This window comes from Anomaloglossus baeobatrachus, chromosome 1 (genome assembly GCF_048569485.1).
Source record: "Anomaloglossus baeobatrachus isolate aAnoBae1 chromosome 1, aAnoBae1.hap1, whole genome shotgun sequence".
Taxonomy (NCBI): domain Eukaryota; kingdom Metazoa; phylum Chordata; class Amphibia; order Anura; family Aromobatidae; genus Anomaloglossus; species Anomaloglossus baeobatrachus.
The window spans coordinates 973,590,171-973,602,172 of NC_134353.1; the positions used below are offsets into that span (position 1 = coordinate 973,590,171).

At 41.8% G+C, this 12,002-nt stretch overlaps 1 protein-coding gene across 1 annotated transcript; it reads right to left on the bottom strand.

The window, feature by feature from the left end:
* Positions 1-672: 672 nt before the first annotated feature.
* LOC142266430 (uncharacterized) lies at positions 673-11,627 on the bottom strand. Its single transcript, XM_075332309.1, has 2 exons — positions 8,326-11,627; positions 673-3,034 (listed from the first exon to the last, which is right to left on the bottom strand). Exon 2 carries the CDS (start codon positions 2,719-2,721, stop codon positions 673-675), a length of 2,049 nt encoding a protein of 682 aa, XP_075188424.1. The 5' UTR covers positions 2,722-3,034; positions 8,326-11,627.
* Between the last annotated feature and the right edge of the window lie 375 nt (positions 11,628-12,002).

The following is a 12,002-nucleotide window of genomic DNA, read 5'->3' on the forward strand; positions in this document are numbered from 1 at the left end:
GTGTAACAGAAAGAAGTTTCTCATAGCTATTTCAGTTCTTAGCCCAAAATTCCAAACAGAATATAGCCCTTCTTTGACAGCTTTGATGAACAATAGCAGATGACTTTGGTTCTACAATGTCAAAAACCTTGGTTAGCATTTTCCAACTCACAGGCATCCTTAAAGGCAATGGCGAAATACATATATTTTATGAATATATGTATATTCAAGTTTATGAATCAAATCTCCATAAACTCACTATTTTACAGTCCCCCTTTTTATGAAGTTTGATGAACCCCTGGGAAACCCTAACTCAATCGTGTCATCATTCGTATCACATACATTCTTGTTGGAAATGCTAGACCAATATTTGACTTGATAAACCAATCTGCAACTTTCTGTCAAAAAGTCATCTTGCGATTTAACATTCCTCTAAGAATGTTATCTTCCTTTTTCATTTCTATTTTTATATTCCTATATATCTTCTGAATTCTACACATCACAAAAACTTGATATATAATACACATCAAAACTAATAAACATATGATTATGATGGGATTAAATAAAACATTTCCAACCGCTGACTGAAAAGATGACTGAGACCAGGAATGTACAGATTTGCTAAAACTCTTCCACCAAGTTCTACCTGACATTCCATTCCATTCGTGTTCAATATCACTTAATTCACCTTGTTCATGCCTGAATATAATTTCTGCTTCCTTTTAACTGTTTCGTTAATAAATCTAACAAACCCTTATCTTTCTTTATTTCACTTGTCCACATATCCCAAGGAAAATCATTTATCTGTGATAAATTGAATTGTATCGGAAATGCCGTTAAGTTTCTCTTTCCTATAGAAGTGATATTAAAACTTCCTTCCTTCTTTGAAAGAGATCTCACATTTCCTTCTATACAATACAAACCCATAGGTAGGTTTTCCTTGTGTACACAAGTAGAATAGAAAACAGAAACCATCTCTGTCTCAGACATGACCTGAAAACAAATCTTATTTGGACTTACAGGAGTCACCAGATCATGTAGTGTCTGTACAGTCTCTATTCTTGCATGACAAGAAGAATGATTATGAAAACATGAATGATAAATCACCTTATCCTGTCCAGGTAAACACATCACCTTAGAAACGAAATGCAAACATGAAGAAATGTCTACTTGTTCAGTGTTCACTCCATCAAATGCAAAATCTGTGTACTGCAGTTGATAGAACACTTGTTGTGTGTTACTCACAGGTATACCCAAAACTGTAACAGGAACAATAGTTCCCTCTCTTCCGATCACTGGGATTAGCGATGTGCCAACACAAATGTTTCGTTTACATCCTAACCACTTATTTACCCACAAATCCGTATGATTCAATGCAAAATCATACTCTACAGGTAAATTTCGCAGTATTCCCAGTGGAGTAATTCCACTCTGTAAAGCTTGTGCAATCAACTTCAGATTAGAAGAATACTCTACCTGTATCTCCAGGCACGCTTTAGCTACTTGTGTTTCGTGTGTGCTATCCACGAGAGCTAATGTAGCATCCTGTAGATGTGACACGGAAGACCCTAGTACAGCAGCTGTATTCATTACCATCTTTTCAAGAAGTTGATTCAAACTCTTCTGAACCTTTACACCTTTTCCTCCAATAAAACCAATATTATCCAAATCTGACTTAAGTGTCTGTATATTCATGGCATTAGTCAGACTTCCCACTGTTCCAATTCCTCCCAGAATTCCTTCTAACACTCCTCTCTTACTCCTAGTCTGAGCTGTTCTTTTCCCAAACCATTGTTCTATCCCCATCTCCATGTTTATGAGATGTGATTGACACTGAGGAAACCTGGTAGAGATCTTCCAATGAGACATATTGAAAGTCCACACCATTGTCATAAATTCTCCATCCCTTAATAAGGACTTGGACTGAAATTGATTAATTTGGAAAGGAGTAGACGGCATGAATCTCGTGTTTGTGCATGCACTATCTGCTGCTGACCAAATATTCACACTAACGTCTTTACAATGTCTGTAATGTGTCTTTGTTTCAACGCAACACTGGTAAATTCCAGAGTCCCTGGAAGATGGATTCTCTATGGAAAAAATGAAATTATCATCCATCCATCTGATATTACCAATCTGACCTCTGTGTATGACATTAGTTGGACTGTTTAAAAAACTTCCCAAAAATGATGAATTTTTGGTCCATGTCAACAAAGACTCAGAAGGCAATTTCAACCTTGTGTTACATTTTAACATTATGGGTAATGTATTGTCTTTGTTATGTACTGTCTGTGGTGAAACCCTTATTTCCGGAACTATAGTGTTAGTAACGGTAAACACTACAGATACCTGAACTTGCACAGGTTCCCGTGTTATCTGGAAATTCCATGTTTTGACCCAATCTTTATCTCCTTCCGTAATGGAGAGTAAAGAAGGATCCAGAATTTTCCCAAAAACCTGAGTTTTTAACAAAATTTCTGTTTTGGATCTTCCAAACTTTCCCCTTGCAATCATGTCATTTGTAATATCACCGGACCATACAGCAGGTTCATCACCTCTGATCTCTATGTTCCAGTATAGTACATCTGTAGGAGAACATTCCCATGTACCCGTTTTATTATTGTGTACATATTCTCCTTGTAATTGTGTGAATCTAGTTTTAGGTCCTGCAATCGCATGTAATATTATGTCTGTGTCGTGTATAAAATGTAATTCAATGCAACATTTTGTTCCATATCCCATGCAGATATTTCCTGTTATCTCCACAGAATCATCCGTGATGTTCTCTGTCAGTAAGTTCAATGTCTCTGACCCTCTCGGTCTTCGTGAATGTTGAATCTCTCTAGTCCGCTCATTCACATCATTGGCGATTTGTTCCTTGATGTAACATGTAAACAATGACGAAAATAAAGCAAAGCAGCAGGAAAGTAGATCCCATCACGTAGAAGCTTGTCTTGAGCTTGGGAAGATGTTCTTTCTCCAGAAGGCTTGATGTCATCTTTCCTTCACAGTCTTTAGGTTCCTTATTCCAGTTCTTATCGGAATCCATTTCTTCCTGGAAAGAAATGCAGTATCATTATTTTGTCACAAATATTTTGCACTGGTCAACGTGAACCCACACTTTTTGTGTTTTCCGGGTCTTTTTTACCACATTTGACACTCGGTGCACAAGAATCATGACTTGTCCCACAGTCTCAAGGACTTCAAAAGGACCTTCCCAATTACACTCCCATGGACCATTCTTGCGAAAGGTTTTGATCATCACTAGAGCACCTTTCTTGAATTTGGACTCATAGGGTGGCTCCATTTTCTGCATTTTCGATGCCGCATATGGCAGAATCGCTTTCAGGTTCTCCTGTAGCGATCTCAACCATTGGGACCTTGAGATAGCATCTTTTTGTGGAGTGGATAAAAATGGCTCATGTGGAAACCACAATGGCATTTTTCTTCCCGTCATCAACTCAAACGGAGTGAATTGAGTTGTAGAAGAGATTGAACCTCTTATACTCATGAGTATGAAAGGTACCTTGTCAACCCAAGTGTTACCTTTGTCCAAAAGCATCTTTGCAATTCTGGACTTGATTGTCCTATTCATTCTTTCCACAATTCCCGCAGATTGTGGATGATAGGGGACATGAAATTGCTGTCGCGCCCCTAGAATAGCACAAGCAGTTTGCATGATTTTACCTGTGAAGTGGCTACCTCGATCAGAGGTAATCATCCTTGGGATCCCCCAAGTACAAAAGACATGTTGTACCAATTCCCTTGCTGTGGACAAAGCATCATCTTTCCTAACAGGTAATATTTCTACCCATTTTGAGAACACATCTACCACAATCAATGCATACCTGAGACCATGTTTACCTGAGGGTAAAGGACCAATATAGTCTTTCTGCAGTGTAGACCATGGACCATCTGCAGGTGCGATTCGTAGAAGTGGTGGCTTCTGTCCTTTAGGTCTTGGATTTATTTGGGCACAAATGAGACATGATAGTACAACACTTTGAACTGTTTCGTCCATTTTTTCCCAATAAAATTTCTCCTTGAGAATGACTAACAATTTCTGTTGTCCCAAGTGACCTAAACTCTCATGGTTGTATCGAGTGAATTCTACCTGTAGATGTTTTGGTACAACTGGACGCAATTCTCCATTTGAATTGTGACACAAAACCCCATTTTCACAGATAAAAGGAGGTTTTGGATCATCCAGAAAAATAACAAGAGAAGGATCTTTCCTCTGTTCTTCTGCAAATGAAGGTAGGTATGTGTCTGTTCTTTGAACCGCTGAATTCTCAGAAGGTTCAGAGTCAAACACTTCCTCTCCTGTCAGGGCAGCTTCTTTGGCTAGAGCATCTGCGGTTGCATTTCCTACAGATAACTCATCATCAGATCTTTGATGTGCAGCGACTTTCACTATAGCAAATCTATTTGGGGCCCTAGATGCCATCTCAAAAATTGATTCTAGAGTTTCGCGGTGCAGCAAGGCTTTGTTGGACGAGTCCACGTAGCCTCTCCTTTCCCAAACAGGCAGGTAATCGGTTAGGGATCTGACAACATAGGAGCTATCACTGTAGATTACCATTGGAGTTTGATCATCAGCTTCATTCAGCTGTAGGACCATTCTTACCGCTTCTATCTCTGCCCTTTGAGCTGAGAAATGACTCGGTAACTTGTGTTTTACCACTTGTCCTCGCTTGGAATAGAAAATTCCATATCCTGTGTGATAGTGTCCTTCCAGAAAAAATCTAGAACCGTCTACAAACACAGGTTCATCTGCGTCTTCCGACTGTCGTCTGAAGAGAGATGGACTTGGTTCTTGGAACGTTTGTATGCAATCATGGGTTTGTCCTTCATACTGCATCAATTGAGGAAGAACATATTTGGCCTTATAATCTACCTCAATTTGATTTGGAGACAATGAGAGCAACCAATGGGCAAATCTCTGATTTGACACACCTGGGATATTCTTCTCAAAGAGAAGTTTCAGTGTGGAATGTGGCGTTTGGAGAATAACCTTTTGGAACCCGATGATGTGTTGAGTGATTTTTATCGCAAAATACACCCACCAGGTGTCTTGCGCACACCTCAAACCCCCTCTCAACAGGTGAGAGAAGCTTAGAGAAGTACCCCAAGATTCTCCATTCCCCCCCTTGCAGCTGCAGCAAAACCACAGAGATACTTGTCTCTGAAGTGTGTGCTTGAAGCGCAAAAGGTGCGTTCTTTTCCACCAAACTTAACGCAGGTGCGTGTTGTAGATCATGTTTCAATTGTGTGAAGGCTTTTTCCTGTTCGACACCCCAGGGACCAAAATAATCATCATTATCACCTTTTAAAAGATCATACAAAGGTCTGGCTTTGTCAGCAAAATTTTCAATGAAATCCCTTGAGTAATTTACAAGTCCTAAAAAATGTCTTAGTGCCTTGTGTGATGTTGGAATTGGAAGAGATGCAATTGCCTCTATTCTGTCCTGTAGGGGTCGCCGTGTACCTGGACTTAGCAGAACTCCTAAAAACCTGACCTCAGTCTGCATCAGCTTGACCTTTTTGGTATTCAGTTTTAAACCTGCATCATGCAGCAGCTCAAACAATTCTGCAAGTAACATCACGTGCAATTCCTCATTTTCCGTACTCAACAAGATATCGTCCACATATTGCAATAAACATTCCGGACGAGAAAATTTCGACAAAACGTTCGCTAGCGCCTGATGAAAAATGCTTGGCGACATACTTGCCCCCTGAGGAAGCCTACAGCATACATATTGTTGATCCAGGTGGTTGAATGCAAATCTATATTGGCAACTTTGCTCAATCGGTATACTGAAAAAACCATTACTGATATCCAATACTGAGAAATACCTTGCCTTAGCATCCAATCTCGACATCATGTCATGTGTATCAGCTACAATCGGTGCAACATTGGGAGTAAACTTATTGAACATCCTCAAGTCCAACAACATCCGATAGCTACCATCGCTTTTCAGAACACACCACAATGGATTGTTACAGACAGAATTTGCCTTACGTATCACACCTTGAGCCAACAATTCCTGTATAATCTTAGACATCGGAGCAACTGACTCCGGAGGCAACTTATACTGACGCTGTGGAGGCGGGTCTCGGCCTTCAATTTTAACAACCACGTCTTTCATTGTTCCAACCTCATTCCTGTACTGAGCCCATAAAGAAGGAAACCGCTGTACTAACTCAGTCAATACTTCATCACCACCAGTTTCAGGCCACAAATGATCTGCTGACACTACATCGGTCAAACAAATGGTCCCGACATGACTATACTCATTTGGATCAATAACTACCGCCTTACAACCGTTAGAGTCTTTCCAAACTGTTTTGTTACCCAAATCAATAATCCAGCCATGCTTTTCCATAAAATCAGTGCCAATTATATTCTCAGTATCCTGACAACACCAAATATCCATTTTCGTTTTCAAAAAAACAGGTATTTCCAAAGAGACATCCTGCGCTAATGTCACCTTAGTTCCATTTTTACCACTGAAACCAACAATTGTACATACAGGGGAATCTGGCTTTAAATGTAAATCAACATTTGTGACACTCAATTGCGCACCTGTATCAAGGAGAAATGTTACTTCCTGACCTTCAAGATTTACCTTTAAAAATGGTCGACCACAGCTATCCATTGAAACTCGAGTGACAAATTCCAGTGGATGCAGCCTGGGGACCGGCTTTGCTAGTCAGGATGATGGAGAAGGGAGAAGAGCAGCAGGTGTCTTGCCCCTTCCATCCAATCCCTGTATGGTCATTTCCCTTATCTGTCTGGTCAGTGGTGCATATGGTGATTGGTTATTTCTGTTGTCAGTATGAGTGGGCGTATATGGTGATTGGTTATTTCTGTTGTCAGTATGAGTGGGCGTATATGGTGATTGGTTATTTCTGTTGTCAGTATGAGTGGGCGCATATGAAGGTGGAGGTGCTGAAGATGGGGGAGGTGCACTGGATGTGTTTGGCATCAGTCCATTTTCCTTACCCAGCCTTTCCTCAGCTCCCGCCCTCAGGAATTTCTTGCATTCCCACTTCAGGTGTCCGGGTAGGCCACAGAAAAAGCAGTGAATTGAGCTCTTTCTGTTACCCCCCCCTGAATTCTTGTTTTTAGAATTCAACACCGGTCTTTTGTTGTTTTTGATCTGTTTTTCCTGGGATACTAATGTGTCAGTTTTCCCTTCTATCATGGCTATTTTTGATTTTACCTGATTTTGCTTCATTCGTCTACGTATTCTATCAATAAATGACGTGGCCTCTTGTAGACTTTCCATTCTAGAAGCTATTTCGAATGAAGCAGGGTCCAAATATTTAAACTTTTTAACAAAGGCCTTGATCATGGAAGGCGGTTCTTGATCAGATCCGATTTCCATTATCAAACGATATCCTTGTTCGAATTTGACTAAGAAGACAAATGGATCCTCCTGTATGTGTGTCTTAAGGTTTTCTAACAATTCGACTGTTGGGGTAGACTCTCCTGTGGTAAAGAGAACTAACTGTCTCAGCCTATCTTCCTTTGTGTCATGGATCAGGTCATTGTGTTCGTCTGTCCTAGGTGTTGCTTGTAACCTTTTTGCCATGTGGGAGGGAAGCCATACCCTATAAATCTTGTTTCTCTGTTCATTTGTTAGATGATATTTTTCAGAATGTGACTCAAAAATGTCTGCATTATGGAAGGCGTCCATTTTATCATCATATTTGGGTATGTCTTTAATGATTTTCATTAATTGGTCATGGATTTTAATGTTAAGACGGGCGGCCTTATCATGTAACTTCTTTTTCCTAAGTTCCTCCTCATTCAGAGTCTCGTCCTCGGCCGTATTCAGCCCGTCCGGTACGTCTGAACCTGAAGCATGTGACGGGGAAGCATCTGTCTTGTTTTGTCTCGTATTAACAGATACATATTTAATATCTTTCTGTAGTTTTGATATTAAATCTGCTCTTGTTTCCAACTGATCTTCCAGATGTTCGATATGTTCTGCTAATATCGAACAATTTGGACAATCTGTTGTTTCTGCATCTGTGACGTGTGTGTCTGTTGTATTGGGCGTGTCTGTTGTTATGGGTGTGTCAGTCACCATGCAGATAGTGTGTGCATATGGCTGTGCCCCACCCACCATGGAGTTGTAAGTGTATACCATACCCAATACATTCTGTATCTTTTTCTGTAACCGATTCACAGTAAAAAACTTCTTATCTAACTTAGTATTCTCAAGTTCACATTGCCGGTACAGATTTGACCATAACTGTGCGTCACTATGTGTATGGTCAAAAGAATACTCTACATGACAGTTACTAGAATAATCATGAATAAAATCCATTTCTCACCAATATGTGATGCTTGTCCTCGAATGGCTCCAACCGTCTATGGATGGATGGTCCTCGAATGGCTCCAACCGTCTATGGATGGATGGTCCTGGAATGGCGTTGACACATACGACCTCCGTGCAGCTTTGTCACGTTAAACCTCTCTTAGGTTCTGATGTGGACACAGTGTATCGTCTTTGCCTGCAGCACTTGGACAGAAAGTTTTACTGCACTGACCCCCCCTTCTCGGACAAAGGGCAGGGAATGACGTGAGAAAAAAAAAGAGTCCTAATAGCTGTGAATAGGCAGCGTGAAAAAAATCACCTCGCACAGAAAACAGCTGTGCCTCACAATCATTCAGGCTGATGCTCGCCAAATGTTAAATAACCGGTTTAAGGCGACAAACTGCAAAGCCAGTATATAATGATTGGAGTGAGAATTGGTGCAAAAACATATTATGGATTTATTCAGATTAAGAGTTTGAGGTTACAGTCATTAGAGAAAAATAACTGTCTTGGCTTGAGTTAATAGATGGATAGACAGGTAAGCAGAGAGAAAAAATAATAGTTCATTTATCTTACATCGCTGTGGTGTGTGTAAGCCGTCTCTCTGTCTCTGGATGGTCTGGTCGGGTTTGATGAGTCCGTCTTTCTCCTCCCTCCTTCTGCTTCTCCCTCCTTCTTCTCACCCTTTGAAGTCTGGTCTGCTTTTATAACCCAAACCCCTCCTCCTGATTGTCCTTATCTCTTTACATGGTATTACAAGAAGTAACTATCCTTATTTTAGTCCAGCATTATGTCATGTCACGTGGTTCGTTTTCCCCGCGAAATAAGTGTACTTGCGCAGTAGAGACTTGTAACTAGACCTACTTCAACTTATATATATAACTCCTTTGAGGCTCACTGAACTTTGACCTTAGTGTAACAGAAAGAAGTTTCTCATAGCTATTTCAGTTCTTAGCCCAAAATTCCAAACAGAATATAGCCCTTCTTTGACAGCTTTGATGAACAATAGCAGATGACTTTGGTTCTACAATGTCAAAAACCTTGGTTAGCATTTTCCAACTCACAGGCATCCTTAAAGGCAATGGCGAAATACATATATTTTATGAATATATGTATATTCAAGTTTATGAATCAAATCTCCATAAACTCACTATTTTACACTCTCTCATTATTTACTCATCTGGTATTGTATTGGCTCTCTCTGATCTGTACCATATTTATGTTAGTCCTACATTTGGTGACTATGTATTGCTGTATACTGTTCTCTGGTACTGTTATTTGTGAGCCTATGTGATTTATTCCATCTGCATTATTCCATGAGGTTTCAGTGGTGATGTGCTAAACTGTTCATGGGTGGATCACCCCTTTGATCTTCCCCAGTTTTAAGTGTTCTTAATAATATTTCTCTGTGTTATTAATAAACTTGTTTACACTTTTTGCATGAAACAAGGGACTCCTCTTGCTTCATTCCATTATTCTGGATTTTCCAGTACATGTTTGGTGTAGTTGTGCTCACTCTTTCCCATGTGTTGTGTTCTATTGGATGGCTGGATCACGTCATCGGGTCCATATAAGACCCGCTAATACCATCTTAGGTGCTTTTCATCTGGAGAGACTGTAGTGAGAGCTTCTGCTGTTGGAGGAGCGACAGTGTTAGTGCGCGTCAGGAACTGCTTGAAGATTTAATAAACAGCCCTTTTCAGAGCTAAATCACAAGACCGCTGGTAGCTGAGCATAATGCGGGGAGAGATTCTGGAGAATGGTAATGTGTGTTTTAAAAAAAGCCATTTAGGCAGGGTTAATAATGGCTCTAAAGTACCTACTGCAAGACCAAACAAAACGCCATGTTAAAGGGGTAATTCTGAAACCGCTGCTATCTGTCCTTGGTAGAGCAGAGTTGTTTCTTGAATACGGCTATAGAGTGTGTCAACAAAGCCATTTAGGCAGGGTTAATTGCATTACATTACAAATTGCAAGATCAATGAAATAGTCCCTTAATGGGATAATTCCAATACATTCTATTCTATAATAAGAATTTGCTTAGGTGCATACCTAATTAAAAATGCTCAAGTCATGGGTTGAGGGATGAGGAAAGGGATGTGGCACTCATGTTGGTGGACACCGGGGTCATGGCCTTTGGTGTGTGACAGGGCAAACTATGCCTGCTTCTGCAGGAGAACCCCAAACCTCATCTCGTCCTAGTTTCCTAGCCCAAACTGCAGGTGGGTGCGGTACACCATTGTTGAAGCCAGAACAGTGCGAGCAGGATGTGGGCTGGGTGGAAGATAATGCTTATAGTCTGTTTACAAGCACCACCTTGTCTTCCACACGGTCCAGTCTCACCAGCCAAGAGGCTGGACCACATAATCCTCACCCTAATCCTCCTTCCTCTCACCATGACGAGTCCCAGAAGACAAGTCAGCCCACGCTTTGACAATCCAAAGAGCTCTTTACCTTTCCATTTATGGCTTCTTCTGGTCTCTCAATATGTATGTTTCAAGAGGTACATGAGGAGGTTGTGTGTGATCTGTGATTCACAGATATTTGGGCAGCCATGGTCAGAAGAAGCTGACAGTGGAGAATGGCAAATACTGTCTCAAGAGTTGGATGATGATGAGACACAGTTGCCATCAGGTCAGCTTAAGATCACAGCTCAGTAGGAGGATCAGATTGAGGAAGTGGAAGACGAGGTGGTGGATGATGAAGCCATTGACCCAACCTGGCAAGGTGGCATACATAGTAATCAGCAAAGCAGTGCAGACTGGGAGGAATCCTTAGCATCGCAACAGGCAGGAAGAGACAGTGGGTTGACCAGAGGGAGAAGGCGGTCAACTGCTCCCCAGGGCACCCTCACATGGCCAGATCATAGGCCAAGGGTTTGGTGTTCCCAAGTTTGGCTACTTTTTACTAAAAGTCCTGATGACAAAATTACAGCTATCTGAAGCATCTGCAATACCAAGCTGAGCGGAGGCAAGAACACTACTCACCTGAGCACCACAGCATGCTCAAGCACATGTCAGCCAAGTACCGTATTTTTCGCTTTATAAGATGCACTTTTTTCCCCCAAAATTGTTGGTAAAAAAGGGGTGCGTCTTACAAAGTGAATGTAACTTACCGGGCAGTAATCCGGCGGTGGAGTGAGTCACAGGAGGCTGGTGCGGCCGCCATGGATCCCCCGGCAATCGGAGGCGGCCGCCATGGATCCCGCGGCAATCGGTTGCGGCCGCCATGGATCCCCCGGCAATCGGCTGCGGAGGCGGTCACCATAGCCGAAATCTATCTGCGCCTGCGCTGCCTCCAACGCGACTTCCGGAAAATGGCTGCGGAGGTGACACAGGCGCAGATGGAGATCTCAGAGAAGCGAGATCTCCATCTGCGCATGCGCTGCCTTCCGTAGCCATTTTCCTGAAGTCCATCGCGTCGGAGGCTACGCAGGCGCAGATAGAGATCGCGGCTCTCGAAGATCGCGATCTGCGCATACGCGGGCTCCATTTTAGATCTCCGCAGCAGATGGAGACTATCATAAGAAAGAGGAGAGAGAGAAGAACGATTCTCCCTCTCCTCGCTAGGGCTGGATGCTGATTGGTGGAGACAACTTCTGCAGAGCTGCCTCCACCAATCAGTGATCTGAGCCTGACAAATGTCAGGAACATGGGGGAACAATGGGGAACACAACCCCCATCATCAGCCTTC

What these genes read in the sequence shown, in the direction of transcription:
- LOC142266430 (XM_075332309.1), bottom strand. Translation starts at nt 2,721, where the DNA reads ATGGGATATGGAACAAAATGTTGCATTGAATTACATTTTATACACGAC.